This window comes from Daucus carota, chromosome 1 (genome assembly GCF_001625215.2).
Source record: "Daucus carota subsp. sativus chromosome 1, DH1 v3.0, whole genome shotgun sequence".
NCBI lineage: Eukaryota > Viridiplantae > Streptophyta > Magnoliopsida > Apiales > Apiaceae > Daucus > Daucus carota.
The window spans coordinates 1,024,926-1,049,756 of NC_030381.2; the positions used below are offsets into that span (position 1 = coordinate 1,024,926).

General features: G+C 33.9%; 1 protein-coding gene across 2 annotated transcripts; it reads left to right on the forward strand.

Annotated features, from left to right (window-relative positions):
• Positions 1–15,492: 15,492 nt before the first annotated feature.
• Positions 15,493–21,469, forward strand: LOC108227532 (glyoxylate/succinic semialdehyde reductase 1). Of its 2 annotated transcripts, none has more exons than XM_017402844.2 (9): positions 15,493–15,614; positions 15,710–15,828; positions 16,168–16,278; positions 16,354–16,455; positions 16,965–17,066; positions 19,782–19,897; positions 20,397–20,475; positions 20,549–20,719; positions 21,116–21,469. In XM_017402844.2, exons 2-9 carry the CDS (start codon positions 15,721–15,723, stop codon positions 21,203–21,205), a joined length of 879 nt encoding a protein of 292 aa, XP_017258333.1. In that variant the 5' UTR covers positions 15,493–15,614; positions 15,710–15,720; the 3' UTR covers positions 21,206–21,469. The 2 variants fall into 2 exon arrangements, with proteins under 2 accessions (XP_017258333.1, XP_063945267.1); XM_064089197.1 differs by having other exon boundaries at positions 15,517–15,614; positions 15,717–15,828.
• The last annotated feature ends 3,362 nt before the right edge of the window (positions 21,470–24,831 follow it).

Genomic DNA, 24,831 nt, shown 5'->3' on the forward strand with positions numbered 1-24,831 from the left:
TTCAACTTCCTAAACTACCCACATTTCTGTACATCTTCCCTCCCACCCAGCATATTTGATCTATAATAATAAATGTTACATGTTTTTTTAATTATTTGACGATTAATGAAATTGCTTAATTTTTTCAAGTTATTATAAACTAATTAGGAAAATCAAGTGTTGCTTGACAAAAGAAAATCTAGATATTCGTAAGAAAATGACTAATTCTTTATATAAATTTAAAATTACAAAAGTAGTAAGGACATATCTTCTAATAAAAGAAATAGTTAATAAAATAATAATTTATGGACAAACATAATCAGATATGCTCTTCTTATTACATCTCACTATCTCAGGGGTATAGTGTAAGATTTCAATGTATTAATACTAATTTATTAATTTTAATAAATTATATTTGATTTTGATTAATTTTGATTTTGTATAGGTTTTAGATTAAAACTCGCATGAACTGAGTCCTTTCTATTCACAAATTTCGAAATTTCATGAACTATAGTGAAATTTCAAAAAATATAAAATATACTGAATAATTTCACAAAATCCATTATTTTATGAACTTAAAAAAAACATTAGATATTTTATGGATTTTAAATAATCACAATTGAAATTTGAATATATCTTTTAAAATTTTGGATTGAATATATCCCCGTGTAATTAATATTTCACGATATTTTACATTTTATATCTATCTATTTTACATCTATTTATAAGTAGTATATTTATGTCGCACGTATAAATTTTAGAATTAAATAGGTTCAGGAGTCAATTTAACCAAATATATATGCTGGCCTGATGAGAAGAAATGAAAGGGGTACTCAGGGAAACTTGGAAAGAAAGGTGGGTAACTTGGGAACTGAACATAAAAGATGGGCAGATCAGGAAGGGATTCACTGATCAGTCGTGTTGTCTTTCTTTTTCTGCCAGCAGCTCATGGTAATCATGTTTAGCAGAATATAGAAAACATCACTTTCGCGTGTTAATCGACTGCGTCCATCCAGTTACATGTAAGTTAACAAGGTTGACTGGGGTAAAATTTTACTTTTTCACTTCTCTAGCATTAACCAGCCACATTCAACTCTTCACTTTTTTATTTGCTCCAAAAGCTTACCAACAGTTGTTCATTGCATGGAGTGACAATGGTGAGACAAATCTTGTTGTTCTTTAATATAAGTAAAATAAAAAAAAATATTGTTTATTGAAAAAGTAAACTACATGTAGTTAAAAAGTAATTTTACTCCAATCGTACTCCCTATAATATTTCATTATAACTGAAAACATAATATTTTCACATTTTGAATAATATAGGCAAGTTGCGGAAGAGTTGGACTTTCAACTAGACTAGATATATGTTGGACCATAGGAAGCAAATGAGGAAATCGACATACATACTAACAAGCATGTAAAAATCAGAAATTGATACGACTCGTTTTGTTCCTGAGAAAATGAATATTCGAAACTCGAAAGACACTCAAAATGACTACTCGGATATCTTTTTTATATATATTTCATATTTTATTTTATATTACTATACTAATTTAATCAAAAAATTTAAAACAAATAATAATTAATCACGTCTATTGCCTCAAACTCATTCTAAAACTTTGGGAGAAGCAATTCAATTAGGAATATTTTACTACTATCTCAGTTTCTTTGATTTGTCTACTTGAGAGAACAATAAAATTGCAAACAAATAATATTAATTAGATTTTTTCATGTTTGGACCTCTGCAAATTGGACTAGGTGTATTAAAATTTTAAACCTCAAAGAGTAAACTCCGAGTTTGACCCGAGTACTCGAAGTCAAATTGAGTTTTGATCAATTTTCCACAAAATTCATTATGTCCATGATTACTCGAAACTCGAATCGGGTGACAGGATGAAAACGAGTACTCGAATATAATGAAGTTCGATTTTTTTGACGAATTCTCAAAAAGGGGTTAGTACACTAGAAATTTCTTGAATATCCCCGCCCCGGCAGATTAATATTTTCACATAAATGGGTCCCTATGGATATATGAATTTCGTCACGACCATATTTGGGGAACTCGGGACTGAATCGGAGCAGATATAACGAATTTCGAGTTTTAGACGAATTCTCAAAAGGGTTAGTACACGGGAATTTCATGAAAATTTCACCGGGAAGTTTCTTTTGATATTTTCACATAAATGGGTACTTATGGATATATGAATTTGGTCATGACATTATTTGGGGCAGTCGAGACTGAATTGTAGCAAAAATAATGAAGTTCGAGTTTTTCACGAATTCTCAAAAGGTTAGTACACGGGAATTTCTTGAAAATATCATCGGGCAGATATTTGTTGTTATTTTCACATAAATGAGTTCTTATGGATATTTGAATTTCGTCCGACCATATTTGGGGCAGTCGGGACTGAATCGTAGCTGATATAATGAAGTTCGAGTTTTTAACGAATTCTCAAAGGGGTTAGTGCACGGGAATTTCTTGAAAATATCCTTGGGCAGTTTCTTTTAATATTTCCTCATAAATAGGTCCCTATGGATATATGAATTTGGTCACGACAGTATTTGCGGCAGTCGGGACTGAATCGGAGCAGATAAAATGAAGTTCGATTTTTTGACGAAATCTCAAAGGGGTTAGTACACGGGAATTTCTTGAAAATCTCCCCGGGCAAATTCTTTTGATATTTTCACATAAATGGGTTCCTATGGATATATGAATTTTGTCACGATCATATTTGGGCCAATCGGGACTGAATCGGAGAACATATAATGAAGTTCGAGTTTTTGACGTATTCTCAAAGGGGTTAGTACACTAGAGTTTCATTAAACTTTTACCGGGAAGTTTTTTTGATATTTTCACATAAATGGGTCCCTATGGATATATGAATTTGGTCACGACCATATTTGGGGAAGTCGGGACTGAATCGTAGGAGATATAACGAAGTTCGAGTTTTTGATGAATTCTCAAAGGAGTTAGTACATGGGAATTTCTTGAAAATATCACCGGGCAGATATTTTTGATATTTTCACATAAATGAGTTCCTATGGATATATGAATTTAGTCCGACCATATTTGGGGTAGTCGGGACTGAATCGTAGCTGATATAATGAAGTTCGAGTTTTTAACGAATTCTCAAAGGGATTAGTACACGGGAATTTCTAGAAAATATCTCTGGGCAGTTTCTTTTGATATTTCCGTATAAATAGGTCCCTATGGATATATGAATTTGGTCACGACCATATTTGGGGCAATCGGGACTGAATCAGAGCAGATATAATGAAGTTCGATTTTTTGACGAATTCTCAAAGGGGTTAGTACACGAGAATTTCTTGAAAATATCCCCGGGCAGATTCTTTTGATATTTTCACATAAATGGGTTCCTATGGATATATGAATTTGGTCACGACCATATTTGGGGCAGTCGGGACTGAATCGGAGCATATATAATGAAGTTCGATTTTTTGACGAATTCTCAAAGAGGTTAGTTCACGGGAATTTCATGAAAATTTCACCATGAAGTTTCTTTTAATATTTTCACATAAATGGGTCCCTATGGATATATGAATTTGGTCACGACCATATTTGGGGCACTCGGGACTGAATCGGAGCAGATATAACGAAGTTCGAGTTTTAGACGAATTCTCAAAGGGGTTAGTACACGGAAATTTCATGAAAATTTCACCGGGAAGTTTCTTTTGATATTTTCACATAAATGGGTCCCTACGGATATATGAATTTGGTCATGACAATATTTGGGGCAGTCGGGACTGAATCGGAGCAGATATAATGAAGTTCGATTTTTTGACGAATTCTCAAAGGGGTTAGTACACGAGAATTTCATGAAAATTTCAGCAGGAAGTTTCTTTTGATATTTTCACAAAAGTGGGTCCCTACGGATATATAAATTTGGTCATGACCATATTTGGGGCAGTCGGGACTGAATTGTAGCAGATATAATGAAATTCGAGTTTTTGACGAATTCTCAAAGGGGTTAGTTCACGGGAATTTCTTGAAATTATCACCGGGCAGATATTTTTGATATTTTCACAGAATTGAGTTCTTATGAATATATGAATTTAGTCCGACCATATTTGGGGCAGTCGGGACTGAATCGTAGCTGATATAATGAAGTTCGAGTTTTTAACGAATTCTCAAAGGGGTTTGTACACGGGAATTTCTAGAGAATATCCCTGGGCAGATTCTTTTGATATTTCCATATAAATAGGTCCCTTTGGATATATGAATTTGGTCACGACCATATTTGGGGCAGTCGGGACTGAATCAGAGCAGATATAATGAAGTTCGATTTTTTGACGAATTCTCAAAGGGTTAGTACACGAGAATTTCTTGAAAATATCCCCGGGCAGATTCTTTTAATATTTTCACATAAATGGGTCCCTATGGATATATGAATTTGGTCACGACCATATTTGGGGAACTCGGGACTGAATCGGAGCAGATATAACGAAGTTCGAGTTTTAGACGAATTCTCAAAGGGGTTAGTACACGGGAATTTCATGAAAATTTCACCGGGAAGTTTCTTTTGATATTTTCACATAAATGGGTACTTATGGATATATGAATTTGGTCATGACAATATTTGGGGCAGTCGAGACTGAATTGTAGCAAAAATAATGAAGTTCGAGTTTTTGACGAATTCTCAAAAGGTTAGTACACGGGAATTTCTTGAAAATATCATCGGGCAGATATTTTTGTTATTTTCACATAAATGAGTTCTTATGGATATATGAATTTAGTCCGACCATATTTGGGGCAGTCGGGACTGAATCGTAGCTGATATAATGAAGTTCGAGTTTTTAACGAATTCTCAAAGGGGTTAGTGCACGGGAATTTCTTGAATATATCCTTGGGCAGTTTCTTTTAATATTTCCACATAAATAGGTCCCTATGGATATATGAATTTGGTCACGACAATATTTGCGGCAGTCGGGACTGAATCGGAGCAGATAAAATGAAGTTCGATTTTTTGACGAATTCTCAAAGGGGTTAGTACACGGGAATTTTTTGAAAATCTCCCCGGGCAAATTCTTTTGATATTTTCACATAAATGGGTTCCTATGGATATATGAATTTTGTCACGATCCTATTTGGGCCAATCGGGACTGAATCGGAGAACATATAATGAAGTTCGAGTTTCTGACGTATTCTCAAAGGGGTTAGTACACGGGAGTTTCATTAAACTTTTACCGGGAAGTTTTTTTGATATTTTCACATAAATGGGTTACTATGGATATATGAATTTGGTCACGACCATATTTGGGGGAGTCGGGACTGAATCGTAGGAGATATAACGAAGTTCGAGTTTTTGACGAATTCTCAAAGGGGTTAGTACACGGGAATTTCATGAAAATTTCACCGGGAAGTTTCTTTTGATATTTTCACATAAATGGGTCCCTACGGATATATGAATTTGGTCACGACCATATTTGGGGAAGTCAGGACTGAATCGGAGAAGATATAAGGAAGTTCAAGTTTTTGACAAATTCTCAAAGGGTGTACACGAGAATTTCATGAAAATTCCCCAGGAAGTTTCTTTTGATATTTTCACATAAATGGGTCCCTACGGATATATGAATTTGGTCATGACCATATTTGGGGCAGTCGGGACTGAATCGTAGTAGATATAATGAAATTCGAGTTTTTGACGAATTCTCAAATGGGTTAGTACACGGGAATTTCTTGAAATTCTCACCGGGCAGATATTTTTGATATTTTCACAGAAATGAGTTCTTATGGATATATGAATTTAGTCCGACCATATTTGGGGCAGTCGGGACTGAATCGTAGCTGATATAATGAAGTTCGAGTTTTTAACGAATTCTCAAAAGTGTTTGTACACGGAAATTTCTTCAAAATATCCCTGAGCAGTTTCTTTTGATATTTCCACATAAATAGGTCCCTGTGGATATATGAATATGGTCACGACCATATTTAGGGCAGTCGGGACTGAATCGGAGGGTTAGTACACGGGAATTTCATGAAAATTTCACTGGGAAGTTTCTTTTGATATTCTCACATAAATGGGTCCCTATGGATATATGAATTTGGTCACGACCATATTTGGGGCAATCAGGAGTGAATTGGAGCAGATATAACGAAGTTCGAGTTTTTGACGAATTCTCAAAGGGGTTAGTTTACGGGAATTTCATGAAAATTTCACCTTGAAATTTCTTTTGATATTTTCACATAAATGGGTCCCTATGGATATATGAATTTGGTCATGACAATATTTGAGGCAGTCGGGACTAAATCGTAGCAGATATAATGAAGTTCGAGTTTTTGACGAATTCTCAAAGGAATTAGTACATGGGAATTTCTTGAAAATATCACCGGGCAGATATTTTTGATATTTTCACATAAATGAGTTCCTATGGATATATGAATTTAGTCCGACCATATATGGGGCAGTCGGGACTGAATCGTAGCTGATATAATGAAGTTCGAGTTTTTAACGAATTCTCAAAGGGGTTAGTACACGGGAATTTCTTGAAAATATCCTTGGGCAGTTTCTTTTGATATTTCCACATAAATAGGTCCCTATGGATATATGAATTTGGTCACGACAATATTTGGGACAGTCGGGACTGAATCAGAGCAGATATAATGAAGTTCGATTTTTTGACGAATTCTCAAAGGGGTTAGTACACAAGAACTTCTTGAAAATATCCCCGGGCAGATTCTTTTGATATTTTCACATAAATGGGTTCCTATGGATATATGAATTTGGTCACGACCATATTTGGGGGCAGTCAGGACTGAATCGGAGCATATCTAACGAAGTTCGATTTTTTGACGAATTCTCAAAGAGGTTAGTTCACGGGAATTTCATGAAAATTTCACCGGGAAGTTTCTTTTGATATTTTCACATAAATGGGTCCCTATGGATATATGAATTTGGTCACGACCATATTTGGGGCACTCGGGACTGAATCAGAGCAGATATAACGAAGTTCGAGTTTTAGACGAATTCTCAAAAGGGTTAGTACACGGGAATTTCATGAAAATTTCACCGGGAAGTTTCTTTTGATATTTTCACATAAATGGGTCCCTATGGATATATGAATTTGGTCATGACAATATTTGGGGCAGTCGGGACTAAATTGTAGCAAAAATAATGAAGTTCGAGTTTTTGACGAATTCTCAAAGGGGTTAGTACACGGGAATTTCTTGAAAATATAACCGGGCAGATATTTTTGTTATTTTCACATAAATGAGTTCCTATGGATATGTGAATTTAGTCCGACCATATTTGGGGCAGTCGGGACTGAATCGTAGATGATATAATGAAGTTCGAGTTTTTAACGAATTCTCAAAGGGGTTAGTACACGGGAATTTCTTGAAAATATCCTTGGGCAGTTTCTTTTGATATTTCCACATAAATAGGTCCCTATGGATATATGAATTTGGTCACGACAATATTTGGGATAGTCGGGACTGAATCGGAGCAGATATAATGAAGTTCGATTTTTTGACGAATTCTCAAAGGGTTAGTCCACGAGAATTTCTTGAAAATATCCCCGGGCAGATTCTTTTAATATTTTCACATAAATGGGTCCCTATGGATATATGAATTTGGTCACGACCATATTTGGGGCACTCGGGACTGAATCGGAGCAGATATAACGAAGTTCGAGTTTTAGACGAATTATCAAAGTGGTTAGTACACGGGAATTTCATGAAAATTTCACCGGGAAGTTTCTTTTGATATTTTCACATAAATGGGTACTTATGGATATATGAATTTGGTCATGACAATATTTGGGGCAGTCGAGACTGAATTGTAGCAAAAATAATGAAGTTCGAGTTTTTGACGAATTCTCAAAAGGTTAGTACACGGGAATTTCTTGAAAATATCATCGGGCAGATATTTTTGTTATTTTCACATAAATGAGTTCTTATGGATATATGAATTTAGTCTGACCATATTTGGGGCAGTCGGGACTGAATCGTAGCTGATATAATGAAGTTTGAGTTTTTAACGAATTCTCAAAGGGTTTAGTGCACGGGAATTTCTTGAAAATATCCTTGGGCAGTTTCTTTTAATATTTCCACATAAATAGGTCCCTATGGATATATGAATTTGGTCACGACAATATTTGCGGCAGTCGGGACTGAATCGGAGCAGATAAAATGAAGTTCGATTTTTTGACGAATTCTCAAAGGGGTTAGTACACGGGAATTTCTTGAAAATCTCCCCGGGCAAATTCTTTTGATATTTTCACATAAATGGGTTCCTATGGATATATGAATTTTGTAACGATCATATTTGGGCCAATCGGGACTGAATCGGAGAACATATAATGAAGTTCGAGTTTTTGACGTATTCTCAAAGGGGTTAGTACACGGGAGTTTCATTAAACTTTTACCGGGAAGTTTTTTTTGATATTTTCACATAAATGGGTCCCTATGGATATACGAATTTGGTCACGACCATATTTGGGGGAGTCGGGACTGAATCGTAGAAGATATAACGAAGTTCGAGTTTTTGACGAATTCTCAAAGGGGGTTAGTACACGGGAATTTCATGTAAATTTCACCGGGAAGTTTCTTTTGATATTTTCACATAAATGGGTCCCTACGGATATATGAATTTGGTCACGACCATATTTGGGGAAGTCAGGACTGAATCGGAGAAGATATAAGGAAGTTCAAGTTTTTGACAAATTCTCAAAGGCGTTAGTACACGAGAATTTCATGAAAATTTCACCAGGAAGTTTCTTTTGATATTTTCACATAAATGGGTCCCTACGGATATATGAATTTGGTCATGACCATATTTGGGGCAGTCGGGACTGAATCGTAGTAGATATAATGAAATTCGAGTTTTTGACGAATTCTGAAATGGGTTAGTACACGGGAATTTCTTGAAATTCTCACCGGGAAGATATTTTTGATATTTTCACAAAAATGAGTTCTTATGGATATATGAATTTAGTCCGACCATATTTGGGGCAGTCGGGACTGAATCGTAGCTGATATGATGAAGTTCGAGTTTTTAACGAATTCTCAAAAGGGTTTGTACACGGAAATTTCTTCAAAATATCCCTGAGCAGTTTCTTTTGATATTTCCACATAAATAGGTCCCTATGGATATATGAATATGGTCACGACCATATTTGGGGCAGTCGGGACTGAATCGGAGGGTTAGTACACGGGAATTTCATGAAAATTTCACTAGGAAGTTTATTTTGATATTCTCACATAAATGGGTCTCTATGGATATATGAATTTGGTCATGACAATATTTGGGGCAGTCGGGACTAAATCGTAGCAGATATAATGAAGTTCGAGTTTTTGACGAATTCTCAAAGGGGTTAGTTTACGGGAATTTCATGAAAATTTCACCGAGCAGATATTTTTGATATTTTCACATAAATGAGTTCCTATGGATATATGAATTTAGTCCGACCATATTTGGGGCAGTCGGGACTGAATCGTAGCTGATATAATGAAGTTCGAGTTTTTAACAAATTCTCAAAGGGATTTGTACACGGGAATTTCTTGAAAATATCCCTCGGCAGTTTGTTTTGATATTTCCATATAAATAGGTCCCTATGGATATATGAATTTGGTCACGACCATATTTGGGGCAGTCGGGACTGAATCAGAGCAGATATAATGAAGTTCGATTTTTTGACGAATTCTCAAAAGGGTTAGTACACAAGAACTTCTTGAAAATATCCCCGGGCAGATTCTTTTGATATTTTCACATAAATGGGTTCCTATGGATATATGAATTTGGTCACGACCATATTTGGGGGCAGTCGGGACTGAATCGGAGCATATCTAATGAAGTTCGATTTTTTGACGAATTCTCAAAGAGGTTAGTTCACGGGAATTTCATGAAAATTTCACCGGGAAGTTTCTTTTGATATTTTCACATAAATGGGTCCCTATGGATATATGAATTTGGTCACGACCATATTTGGGGCACTCGGGACTGAATCGGAGCAGATATAACGAAGTTCGAGTTTTAGACGAATTCTCAAAAGGGTTAGTACACGGGAATTTCATGAAAATTTCACCAGGAAGTTTCTTTTGATATTTTCACATAAATGGGTCCCTATGGATATATGAATTTGGTCATGACAATATTTGGGGCAGTCGGGACTAAATTGTAGCAAAAATAATGAAGTTCGAGTTTTTGACGAATTCTCAAAGGGGTTAGTACACGGGAATTTCTTGAAAATACAACCGGGCAGATATTTTTGTTATTTTCACATAAATGAGTTCCTATGGATATGTGAATTTAGTCCGACCATATTTGGGGCAGTCGGGACTGAATCGTAGCTGATATAATGAAGTTCGAGTTTTTAACGAATTCTCAAAGGGGTTAGTACACGGGAATTTCTTGAAAATATCCTTGGGCAGTTTCTTTTGATATTTCCACATAAATAGGTCCCTATGGATATATGAATTTGGTCACGACAATATTTGGGGTAGTCGGGACTGAATCGGAGCAGATATAATGAAGTTCGATTTTTTGACGAATTCTCAAAGGGGTTAGTACAACGGAATTTCTTGAAAATATCCCTGGGCAAATTCTTTTGATATTTTCACATAAATGGGTTCCTATGGATATATGAATTTTGTCACGATCATATTTGGGCCAATCGGGACTGAATCGGAGAACATATAATGAAGTTCGAGTTTTTGACGTATTCTCAAAGGGGTTAGTACACGGGAGTTTCATTAAAATTTTACCGGGAAGTTTCTTTTGATATTTTCACATAAATGGATCCTTATGGATATATGAATTTGGTCACAACCATATTTGGGGAAGTCGGGGCTGAATCGTAGGAGATATAACGAAGTTTGAGTTTTTGACGAATTCTCAAAGGGGTTAGTACACGGTAATTTCATGAAAATTTCACCGGGAAGTTTCTTTTGATATTTTCACATACATGGGTCCCTACGGATATATGAATTTGGTCACGACCATATTTGGGGAAGTCGGGACTGAATCGGAGGAGATATAACGAAGTTCAAGTTTTTGACGAATTCTCAAAGGGTTAGTACACGAGAATTTCATGAAAATTTCACCAGGAAGTTTCTTTTGATATTTTCACATAAATGGGTCCCTACGGATTTATGAATTTGGTCATGACCATATTTGGGGCAGTCGGGACTAAATCGTAGCAGATATAATGAACTTCGAGTTTTTGACGAATTATCAAAGGGGTTAGTACACGGGAATTTCTTGAAATTATCACCGGGAAGATATTTTTGATATTTTCACAAAAATGAGTTCTTATGGATATATGAATTTAGTCCAACCATATTTGGGGCAGTCGGGACTGAATCGTAGCTGATATAATGAAGTTCGAGTTTTTAACGAATTCTCAAAGGGGTTTGTACACGGAAATTTCTTGAAAATATCCCTGAGCAGTTTCTTTTGATATTTCCACATAAATAGGTCCCTATGGATATATGAATTTGGTCACGACCATATTTGGGGCAGTCGGGACTGAATCGGAAGGTTAGTACACGAGAATTTTTTGAAAATATCTCCGGGCAGATTCTTTCGATATTTTTTCACATAAATGGGTTCCTATGAATATATGAAATTGGTCACGACCATATTTGGGGCAGTCGAGACTCAATCAGAGGAGATATAATGAAGTTCGATTTTTTGACGAATTCTCAAAGGGGTTAGTACACGGGAATTTCTTGAAAATATCCCCGGGCAAATTCTTTTGATATTTTCACATAAATGGGTTCCTATGGATATATGAATTTTGTCACGATCATATTTGGGCCAATCGGGATTGAATCGGAGAAGATATAATGAAGTTCGAGTTTTTGACGTATTCTCAAAGGGGTAGTACACGGGAATTTAATGAAAATTTCACCGGGAAGTTTCTTTTGATATTTTCACATAAATGGGTCTCTATGGATATATGATTTTGTTCACGACCATATTTGGGGCAATCGTGACTGAATCGGAGCAGATATAACGAAGTTCGTGTTTTTGACGAATTCTCAAAGGGGTTAGTACACGGGAATTTGATGAAAATTTCACCGGGAAGTTTCCTTTGATATTTTCACATAAATGGGTTTCTACGGATATATGAATTTGGTCATGACCATATTTGGGGCAGTCGGGACTGAATCGTAGCAGATATAATGAAGTTCGTGTTTTTGACGAATTCTCAGAGGGGTTAGTACACGGAAATTTCTTGAAAATATCACCGGAAAGATTTTTTTGATATTTTCACATGAATGAGTTCCTATGGATATATGAATTTGGTCGACCATATTTGGGGCAGTCGGGACTGAATCGTAGCTGATATACTGAAGTTCGAGTTTTTAACGAATTCTCAAAGGGTTAGTACACAGGAATTTCTTGAATATATCCCTGGGCAGTTTCTTTTGATATTTCCACATAAATAGGTCCCTATGGATATATAAATTTTGTCACGACCATATTTGGGGCAGTCGGGACTGAATCAGAGCGGATATAATGAAGTTCGAGTTTTCGACGAATTCTCAAAGGGGTTATGGTACACGGGAATTTCATTAAACTTTCACTGGGAAGTTTCTTTTGATATTTTCACATAAATGGGTCCCTATGGATATATGAATTTGGTCATGACCATATTTGGGGCAGTCGGGACTGAATCGTATCAGATATAATGAAGTTCGAGTTTTTGACGAATTCTCAAAGGGTTAGTACACGGGAATTTCTTGAAAATATCATCGGGCAGATATTTTTGATATTTTCACATAAATGAGTTCCTATGGATATATGAATTTAGTCCGACCATATTTGGGGCAATCGGGACTGAATCGTAGCTGATATAATGAAGTTCGAGTTTTTAACGAATTCTCAAAGGGGTTAGTACACGGGAATTTCTTGAAAATATCTCTGGGCAGTTTCTTTTGATAATTCCACATAAATAGGTCCCTATGGATATATGAATTTGGTCACGACCATATTTGGGGCAGTCGGGACTGAATCGGAGCAGATATAATGAAGTTCGATTTTTTGACGAATTCTCAAAGGGGTTAGGACACCGGGATTTCTTAAAAATATCCCCGGGCAGATTCTTTTGATATTTTCACATAAATGGGTTCCTATGGATATATGAATTTGGTCACGACCATATTTGGTGCAGTCGGGACTGAATCAGAGCAGATATAATGAAGTTCGATTTTTTGACGAATTCTCAAAGGCGTTAGTACACGGGTTTTTCTTGAAAATATACCCGTGCAGTTTCTTTTGATATTTCCACATAAATAGGTCTCTATGGATATATGAATTTTGTCACGATCATATTAGGGCCAATCGGGACTGAATCGGAGCAGATATAATGAAGTTCGAGTTTTTGACGAATTCTCAAAGGGGTTAGTACACGGGAATTTCATGAAAATTTCACCGGGAAGTTTCTTTTGATATTTTCACATAAATGGGTCCTTATGGATATATGAATTTTGTCACGACTATATTTGGATCACTCGGGACTGAATCAGAGCAGATATAACGAAGTTCGAGTTTTTGACGAATTCTCAAAGGGGTTAAGTACACGGGAATTTCATGAAAATTTCACCGGGAAGTTTCTTTTGATATTTTCACATAAATGGGTTCCTATGGATATATGAATTTAGTCACGACCATATTTGGGGCAATCGGGACTGAATCGGAGCAGATATAATGAAGTTCGAGTTTTTGACTAATTCTCAAAGGGGTTAGTACACGGGAATTTCATGAAAATATCACCGGGAAGTTTCTTTTGATATTTTCACATAAATGGGTCCCTATGGATATATGAATTTGGTCATGACTATATTTAGAGCAGTCGGGACTGAATCGTAGCAGATATAATGAAGTTCGAGTTTTTGATGAATTCTCAAAGGGGTTAATACACGGCACCCTATCTGTTTCACTTCATGCTTTCTCTCAAGATCCCCCATTAATTCTGTACTATCCATTTGTTCAAGATCCTCAGCAAAAAAAATTGTGCAGAATAAGAATGTCAGCAAAAGGCAAAGTGGAAGGTGCGAGAAATTAACCACGTTGGCTTCCAATTTAGACAGTAGGTGGCCAATGAAAAGAATGCAGTATGTTGCTGAAGTTGTTGTTGATGCACTTAGAGAAAAGATTGCAGCAAATGGGGGATATAATTGTGGAATGAGCAGGCAAGAAGTTCGAGATGCTGCGCGTATGAGAATTGGAGATACTGGTTTGATTATATATCGTAAATGGGTAGTAGAAATAACATATAACTTTATTATCTATTTATAGGTATCTTTTAGTATGGGTGATCGCGGTGCGGGCGGTGCGGTTTTAGAGACCGCAAACCAAACCGCATAAAATTCAAGCCGCAATCGCACCGTGTTAGGATAAAAAATCGCGTAAATCACACCACAAAAATGCGGTGCAGTGTGGTGCGGTTTGCACATTTAAGAATAAATATTTTTAGTTGATATTATAAAAAAAGTTAAATATATGATAACGAGAAAAAAATTACAATAAATCTATATGATATTTATTATTTCAGAATCACAACAACTATTAAAAAATATATACAAAGTGTGAATAAAATAATAGTGAGTAGTAAGAGACATATAATAACATAGTCAAGTTCTATGGAGTCCCCATTTTATTGGAGTATTGGAATCCGCGTATGTTCTGCAAGTAAAATATAATTTAAAATATTACAAAACATTATTCTTTGAATTATATTCTACAAACATCACTATCTTATTGAAAATCTTATAGATCCCATACATTTTTGAAGTAAAAGATTGTAAAATATATTACTTTATAAAGCATGCTTAACTTGTAGAGCATACATGTTCATGTTGCGTAACATACATATTATAATTGAAAATATAAGAGATTTGTAAGATTTTTTTGAAGTAATGATATTTGTGAAACACGTTTTACAAGATTTTTTATTTATAAAAATATAAATGGGACTCCAATAAATCCAATAAAATGGGGACTATAAATAATATATATGTATATAATATAATTTTATTTAAAAATCACTAATAATAATATATTTATATATGTTATTATATTACGGTGCGGTGCGCTTTGAACCGCATTAGTAAACTGTCAAACCGCAACCCGCACAATAGTACGAGGTTTGTGAAAAATTCAGACCGCAATCGCATCACGAAAATTTCAAACCACATTTTGCACTGCGGTGCGGCGGTTTGGAAGGTTTTTTATCACCCCTATCTTTTAGTATTAATGTATGTTATTGATAGCAGTTTTTTTTTAATAGTTATAAATTTAATTTTTAATATTTTTTATTTCTTTGTTTATAAGAAAATAAATTTATTTATCTTGTATTAGTATGATAAACGAGTTTTTTAGTAAGAAAATTTTACAATATTTATTTCCTTTTGTTTTTGAAATATAGAATAAATGAGTTTGATACAAAAATAATAATAATGAATCATCTAATAGAAGAAAAAAATGTAAACTTGCAAAAATAATAAATATAAAAAAATATTAGATGATAGAAGTTAAAAAGGAAAATAGCAAAAGTACAATATAAAGACGTTTAGTTGTATGGTCCCAGAAAACAGGGGAAAGGCCGAACGAGTGGCTCGAAGAAAAGCTGACGCCGGCCATATCCGCTGCTAATTGTTTGCTTCCACTGTCTCTGCCTTTTGCTAAGAAATACTCACAATATATCCAGATTATAAAACCCACTTTAGTTTTTCACCGCATTTCCTAATTTCTGTTTGTTGCAGGACACAGAGGGATGGAAGACATAGGGTTTTTAGGGATGGGAATAATGGGCAAGGCTATGGCCATAAATTTGCTCCGCCATGGCTTTAAAGTTACCGTCTGGAACCGCACTCTCTCTAGGGTATGTATATTATCAGGATTACTCATTTGATTTACTTGTTGGCTTTGTTTTTACTACACATATTAGTTATACATCCTCTATGAAATATTTATTCATACATGGATGCCTCTTGTTAGTAGTACTTACTTTTAAATATTTACTCACCTTCTTGTGTTTGATCACCCCCTCCCTCGTCTTAGATCTTGAAATGTATTAACAAACCCTGCTCTACTTGTTTTAACTATTATCCATTCCTCTTCCGATTACTCGTTCACTCAGTTCATCCTTAAACTTTCACCCTTAATACATCATATCGGTAACTGTACTCATTCCTCATCAACATCGTCTTGTGTTTTCAAGTGCGATGAGCTACTTGACCATGGTGCTTCTATTGGACAAACTCCTGGAGCAGTCCTCAACAAGTGCAAATATACCATTGCTATGCTGTCTGATCCTGCTGCAGCTCTTTCGGTTGGTAAAACCAAGTTTCTTCTTATTTTTCCTCTTGGTACCTAACTATGTGCTCATGTTAGTATTGTGGTTTAGGTTGTATTTGATAAGGATGGTGTTCTGGAGCAAGCATGCACCGGAAAAGCCTATATCGACATGTCAACAGTTGATGCTGATACTTCATCAAAGATCAGTGAGGTTTAGCTTGTTTCATATCTCAACTGCTGTTTCTTTCACTTTTCTGCTTCTCGCCATGAGATAGTTTAGGGTGGAAATATTCAACTACATAAAACTTATGTTGATTGTGAATTAATTTATCAACGGGTTAATTATCAATTAGGTCATTTGCTTCGTTTGAATATATCAAGTGGGTCACTGACAGTTTTTGGTCTCGTTTGCATCACTAATTTAAAGTAAAGTTACATTCTATTAATTTAAAAAAATTTATAAATGTGACAAATTGTCGTATGATTTATCAAAAAATGTTTATTTTAACCCAACTTCACATAAATTTATCAAGATGTAATTAATTTGAAATGAGTTGTGCAAATGAGACCAAAAATTTATCGGTGATCCACTTGATACATTCACATGAAGCAAGTGACCTAACTGGTAATTAACCCATTTATCAGCTGTGTCAAGATGGAGGAGCTATTTTATGATATATTAGTCTTTACTATGTAAAACATCCGCTCTAATAAGTGCAGGCAATCACATTAAAGGGTGGTCGTTTCCTTGAAGCTCCAGTTTCAGGCAGTAAAAAGCCCGCAGAAGATGGTCAATTGGTAATCCTTGCTGCTGGGGAGAAGGTAATTCAATCAACAGCAATAAAGCAAACCTATTTCACTTCTCTTATTATATTGCTGCAGAGCTTATACTGCTAGAAGGTTAAAAATGAGGCCTTACATGTGCGCAACTTTTAGTGTTTAAGTCCAATTATCCTTATAGATTATTATAATATGGAATTGAGACTAAGGACCTGGAGTTTCTTATTGAGTACCCTTAATATTAAGGTTCTGCCTGTTTTTTGTTTTAGTTTGTAGATAGACTCTTGGAGTATCCAGGTTATATAATTTTGCTACTCATTTTCTCTTACAAAACTTCAGTTGTATGTAATTTAGATTTTGAACTTGTCGAAAACATACATTTGAAGCTAAACTCAATTATTTGTTATATTTTAAGTTTTAACATACAATAAATTTATGTCAAATCAAATTAAATTAGGCTACTTTTTTATTATTATAATAATGATACCGAAGTATAATGAGTTTGGAAGCACAATTTTTTATTTGTAAAGTGCCCCCGAGGATAGATCCCGAGATGGGTCTTGGCAGGGCATGGGTGGGGTCTAGTGGGCCTAGGGTGGGACCAAGTGCGTGCTCCCGAGCCTTTTTGGGGCCTGTCCGGAGCCTTTGTGAGGTTCTAGTGGGCTCGCGGTGGATTGTGTGGGCCCGAAGGAGGATCTCTCGTGGGTGATGTCATCTAGGGGTAGTTTTTCTTGGTTTCCATTTAAGGTTTTTATTTAGCGGTTTCTATTTGTTAACTAGCATATATATATATATATATATATATATATATATATATATATATATATATATATATATATACACACACATATACATATACATATACATATATATACACACACACATATATATATACCTATATATATACATATACATATATATATACATATATCTATACTATACTATAATAAGCCAACATGGATATAATTTGTAGTCCAAGGTTTTAGTTATATTTTTTTGGTTTGGTACTCTCCTTTTGGTACTACAAGTCTACAAATATGAGTCTATTGGTCTTACATTATTAAACAGTTTCAAATACTAAAAACACTCATAACAATATATTATCATATAATATTTCATTAAAAAAATTTAATGATGTTATAAATATACAATTTTGAATATCTTTTTTTAATAAGAACCTTCATATAACTTTTTTAACTTTAACGTGTTCTATTTTATATAAACACGAACCATTACATAACTCTTTTCAACTCTAATCTTAAAAGTTATTGTTATCAAAAAACCAAGATTACAAAATTACGTTGAAATTCGATTGATTAGATTACCGAATCTTTCAAAGGTATTACACGATCGGCTATGTTTGGAAAAGATTTGAATTTTCTGATTTTTTTATTATTAAATCTACGTGTACTAAATTCGGATTAAATGTACTAAAATCCTAATGTATATATATTTATTCGGGTTTGTCCATTTTCAAGTAAACGGGAGAAAATATAGTCAGTTGAATAATATAATATAATTAAAATTCAATTCATCAATACTAAAATACTAATAAAATGATGTTAAAATTTAAATTATAAATAATAAATTGCGAATTATATACCCGCCCGTGCTTTGCACGGGTTAAAGGCTAGTATGTATATAAGATGGCAAGGCTCAAATGAGATTAGTTCTTGTTCCCCTTAGAACTAGTATGTTTTGTTCATTACATTTATGTGTTCTATAAACATTTTTACACTATTTTATTCTTCAATTACATAATTACCTTTTTGTTTTCATAACACCTCAAAATTTTAATGAATAATGTCATGATTCTTATAAACATGAATTATAGAAATACCATGTTCTTTTACCTAACATACACGTGTTCTATAAGTAGTTTTTCTTTATTTTAAGTATATAATATTTGACGTACTATAACAATATTTTTATAAGAATATTACATTATAAAATCATCTTCTTCTAAATTAGTATAAGTTCTGCAGCAGTATCATGTAAATTTGTTATACATTTACATGTATAAAATTAAATCATATAAATTTAATATGCATTTACATGTATAAAAATAAAATATCCGATATATATTTACTTTTTTTTATATTGATTTGTAAATTTGAAATTTGAGAATTGTATTAATCATGGAAAGTAAATCTTGTTACTAATTCTCATTTCTTGTTTTTCTTAAATATTTATACACATAAATATATAACATGTAATTAATAATAGTGATAATCTTAATCACACATTCTATTTATATCTGATATCTGATGGTTTCTAATAGGGTCCAAGTTTTAAATATAACGTGGTTCTATCTGGAACCTAATCTACACACACACACACACATACATATATTAGTTGTAAGGTTGCAAATTTGTAATATTATGACTTTTTGTTATTTGTACTGCTTTTACTATATGTCCATGAATTTTCAGTCATCCGTCTTCTATGTCTCTTCTTAATGTCAAGTTGTCGGCCTACCACCTATGCATCTCTTCATCATATGATTATGCAGAACTTTCTTATAGTTTGTGTATTTGTGTGCGCTTTTATGCGAATCCATGATTTAGATAAGCTTAGTTAACGGGGACCCACTATTGCTGAAGGTAAAGATATTTAGTGCATATGAGAACTGCTATGCGGTTCTGATCTATTTTTAAAGAGAATAGACTTATGTTGGTTGTTTCTGATATAACATTGTTCGATGTTTTACATATATACCTCGGTTAAATATTTTTGTTCCATATATTTGCTGTGTAGGCACTGTATGAAGAAGCGCTACCTGCTTTTGACGTCATTGGAAAGAAGTCATTTTTCTTGGGTCAGGTTGGAAATGGAGCGCGAATGAAACTCGTTGTCAACATGATTATGGGCAGGTAATAAATATCCCTAAAAAAATGGATGATCATGTATATTTCAGCTAGAAGTCGTAAGAACATTATAGCAAATCACAAAGTTACATTAACCGGTGAATTTGTCGTCTTAAAGAAAGAAACTGTATGGTATATATGCATGAAAATAAGAATCCCTTATACAACTCTGAAGGATAGTCACAAGAAACCCAACAGCAGGAAAGGTCTTTATAGCCAAGAGCTAAGCTATGAAAGAGGCAGAAAACATTTCACTGCCGTATAAACTAGAATTAATTAGTTCTGGGATCACAGATTTCAATAAAGCTATATGTTAATTGAACATTATATATAAATTACTATCATATCTTTATGATAGTTGTTAAAACAAATAATGAATCAAAATTTCAGCTTTTGCATATGGTCAACTGTTTCCTGAAGAGATTGATTATATGAGTTTGAGTTTTACTTTGCAGCCTTTCAGTTTATCTGGTTTTAGGCCATTAATATGGTTTCCCATTTGTAGTATGATAAATGCATTTTCAGAAGGGCTTGTGCTGGCCGACAAAAGTGGCTTAAACCCTCAGACCCTTCTTGATGTGTTGGTGAGTAAGCAAGAAATTACCTGGTTATGCCTAACATTCCCGTGCCTGATGTTTGGTAAATTTTTTCTAAAAGGACCTGGGTGCAATTGCTAATCCGATGTTCAAGTTGAAAGGACCAACAATGATCCAGAACAGCTATTCCCCTGCATTTCCTTTGAAACATCAACAGAAAGATATGAGGCTGGCTCTTGCTCTGGGAGACGAGAATGCTGTTTCGATGCCAGTAGCAGCTGCTGCCAATGAGGTAGTGCTTTTTCTTGCTCAGATAAGTTATGTTGCTTACTTCAAGTAGATGCACATTGTTTAGAAACAAATTCAAGGGAAAAGGAACTTGCTCAAACTTTTTGAAGAGTTAAATATAAATGGTATAATTCAGGTATAACAACCCATGCACAAAATAGTAAAGGTTAATGTTAGTGGCAGTCTTGAAGTGAATGAACAAAAATTTAGTTGAAGGGAACATAACTGTTCATCTGAATATTTGCAAATATGTATTGTTGTTTACGACGATATCAATATGCATATACACTACTTTCCCTTCTCTCTTCACGTCATATTCGTGTACTTTTTTACAACATCATGGATGGTCTTAGAATTTTTCCTAACAGTGTTCATCATTTAATTTATGATTTCAATGCAGGCATTCAAAAAAGCCTTGAGTGTTGAATTGGGTGATCTTGACTTCTCAGCTGTGCACGAGATTGTGAAGGGTGCTCAACATCCATTGTGATGGCTGTGGCTGATGGACACAGAACATGAACACAAGGCTTGAAATATATGGTCTCGGAAAAAGTAAAGTGTGACATTTAGGCAAGGTTCATGCTCGACATATCGACCATTCTTAGCAACAGAATTTTAAAGATTTATGTTCTCCGTCGTTGAAATATATTGTGTTGATTTTGAATGCTTCTGCTTTTGCAATGACCAAAGAAAGCACGTCCTTACATAGCAAGTATTATGGCAAATGTAAATATTGTGGTTGGATTATAGAGCATATATGCCTAAGTTTGCAGCGTAAAAAAGCAAACTAAATTGGTTCATAAATAATTCATGATAAATTTTGAAAAGAAGCTTAATTTTGAGCATTATTGTGGAAATTGATGTAGAGCAGAAGGAATGAAGGATGTGCCTTTTGGCATAACTTCAAAAAATGATTAAAGTAATATACAGTTAAAGTTATACAATGGACCAGAAAGTTACGCAGCTTCCCCCCTATTCTAACCACAGAAGCATGTTGAATTGGTCATTAAGGGTGATAAATTTATTCCAAAATTTTCAATAGGATACAGATAGAAATAAATTTGTTTTGTTAATGAATGTAAGTATATATTTGACATTTTGAAAACCCCGATGATATTTAATTGACATAATTTTTATACACTTCATTATATAAATGGAAGTAATGTTTATGCCACAACTAAGACTAGACGCATATCGGATCCAACAACCCACCACATGTCGACACAGAAGTACTAGAAAATTGGTATCATTAGTTATTTACTTGTGCTTAAAAAGAGCCCAAATACTTTTTATCTAACCAGTGTGGGATGTTACAATATCGAATTGAACAAATATATTGAGCCCTCTTGTTAAGTGCTCTTGCAAGTTTAAAAATTTCATTCACTCCCTCCTTAGTGCTTAGATGCTCGTACATGTCTTGGTACGTCCTACCTTTCGCTTTCGCTTTCGCGAGGTACATGTTTAGCCATTCTTTTTGTAACTTTAAATTACTCCTTCTTTATACGTCGTTTGGCCCCTTCTAAACATGACATTAGTTTCAAAAAACATCTCTTCTTGAATGTACTTTGGCTTGTACGTCGTCGTTCCACCATCAAGAATTTTTCTGATCGTTGACATTTCCCGATGACACTCTCAACGTCCGCCTTGCTAAACTTCTAATTGGGTTAGTCATATTTGTCTACATTTGGTCTACATCTTCTTCTAACCTAAAACAACCCTTAAGAATATTCTTAAATTCTGCTACTTTCGGTCTTTTCAAATTTCTCCAAAATTCTTGGTGTAGCACCTCTTATTCCCTCAATTGGTTAACTATTCATAGATCAAACCATGGCTAAGAGACTCTACTGTGAAGCACATGCGTCTTTCGAAAAAACCTTATAATTTTTACAAATCTAAAATCCCTAATATAAATAAGAAGACAATCAATTTTGAGTGGGATGACCCCTACTCCTAATCATGCATTATTGCAAATTGCAAAAATGCAAAACTATTTTCATTTCTAACACCATATCAAACCCGCCATGAATACCTTGGTATCCATTTACTCTTGAACCAATGTGACCATTAAAATCACCAATAACAAATAGAAATTGATCTTGAAGAATATTTCGAATCAAATCATCCAAACAACTTCAAAAAGTCATGAACTCGATATTCCCCAACTAAACTTGAGGCGCATATACACATGTTACAGTCTCGATAACCATCTCCACAACTTATCTAATAAACATAATTCCATCGTCACACTTTTTGATCTCCACTTTATTTTTGAGTTTTATAGACAACAAGATACCAACACCATTACGGGAGTGAACTAAACCTGAATACCACAGTTTAAACCCCTTAGCCTCTTTGATCATTTCCCCATTCCATCTAGTTTTATGAATACAAGCTACATCTATTTTCCTTTTCCGCGGTACATCAACCAATTCTTAAAAAAATCGATTAAAGTTTCAACATTCAAACTAGCTTATTGGACCCCACACCGTCCTAAAGACTCCCCATCTGGTATTTGTACACCCCTTATTCCTCTACGTACATGAGCTCTATGATGGACCATACAAATTGTATAATAATGATTTAAAATGTTATATGTATGCGATAGAGTATGATTAATGTCAATACAAATAAGGATAATGAATAAGAATCAGATGACAAATATGGTAAAATGGTCTGAAGATTTGTAATTAAATAACAAAAATGATGTTTTGTGTGAGGATATAATCCTTACAGAGTAACTTACATGGCCAACATATTCAAAACAACTCATTTCAATATATAAATTCATGTTTTGCCAAATAATTTAGGGGTCATTTGGTTCGAGGATGATATGAGGTTGCAATGATGAATCAGGTTAAGCTGGTATGAGTGTGAGGTCTCATATATGATATCATGGTTAAGTGGTTGAATCAATATATATACAATTTTGTAAAGAATTAGTTATTAATTTATATTAATTAAGAATATTAATAAAATTATTATTGTTATATATTATTACATCATTGATTTAATTTTGTAATAAACATTAATATTTCATTACTTAAATAGAGACAAAAAAATCAAAAATAAATGCATCTCATGCCCACCTCATCACCACTTGGGTATCAAAACCCTACCTTGGGGGTTTTAAATATTCATACTCATGAACCAAACGACCCCTTAGTTTTGTAAACAATATGAATTTTCATGTTTTTCTTAAAAGAATATATTAGAAAGTATTTCATTTTGACTATTTGATAAAAATAAATAATTTTTCAAGATAGAATATACATTTATTTTAAAAAAATAACTTCTTATTTTTCCGTATATGAATATGATAAACCAAACATTGTGTCTGTTCGGGGTTAAGAAGTCAGCGCTTCTTTTGAGTAGAAGCCCAAAAGATAAGCTGGGCTTCTGTTTGGGAAAAAGAGCAAACCGCATTGAGTGGGCTTCAGAAGTGATAAACAGAAGTAAGGAGTCGATGCTTTTTTCTTTAGCTTCTGAGCTTCTCATCTTATTTTCTATTTATCTTCTCTTTCTTCTTTCTATATTTTCTCTTTTCAGTGGTACTCCGTGCGCTCTAGCACTCTGTCTATTTGATTTTTTGCTTTGTAATAAAATATCTTAACACATTTATTTTCTAAAAACTCATTTCCACCGTAACAATATTATTTGAAATTTTATTTCTCGGTTGTTTTATTTCGCAAGTATGTAATATTAATATTGCCTTTTTTAATAAAAATTTGCTGTAAAAGATATCTACTAGTGTGCTGTCATGAATAGACCTATACAAAAAATATTTGAAAATATAAAAAAAAAATTGGATAAAATGATGAAACACGTTAATATTTAGTTAATAATTTGGAATTTGTAAATAAAAATAAAGGTTATGAACTTATGATCGGATTATATAATGTAATTTTTTTTAATGTTCAAAAAGTATCTAATTTCAAAGAAAAAAATTTATAAGTTTAAATAGTCAAACACTTAATAACTTAAAATTTTTACTTCTGCTTTCCACTTCAACTTCACTTTTTTATTTTAAGCAAGAAATCATTTTTTTTAATTCTTTTAAAGTTAGCCAAACGGCATTGTTATCGTTGTGGTGCAACCGAAACAAACCGGACTTTCTAA

What these genes read in the sequence shown, in the direction of transcription:
- LOC108227532 (XM_017402844.2), top strand. Translation starts at nt 15,721, where the DNA reads ATGGAAGACATAGGGTTTTTAGGGATGGGAATAATGGGCAAGGCTATG. An exon ending in GGAACCGCACTCTCTCTAGG is followed by an intron (nt 15,829 to 16,167) that starts GTATGTATATTA and finishes TGTGTTTTCAAG; the next exon opens with TGCGATGAGCTACTTGACCA. An exon ending in TCCTTGCTGCTGGGGAGAAG is followed by an intron (nt 17,067 to 19,781) that starts GTAATTCAATCA and finishes TTTGCTGTGTAG; the next exon opens with GCACTGTATGAAGAAGCGCT.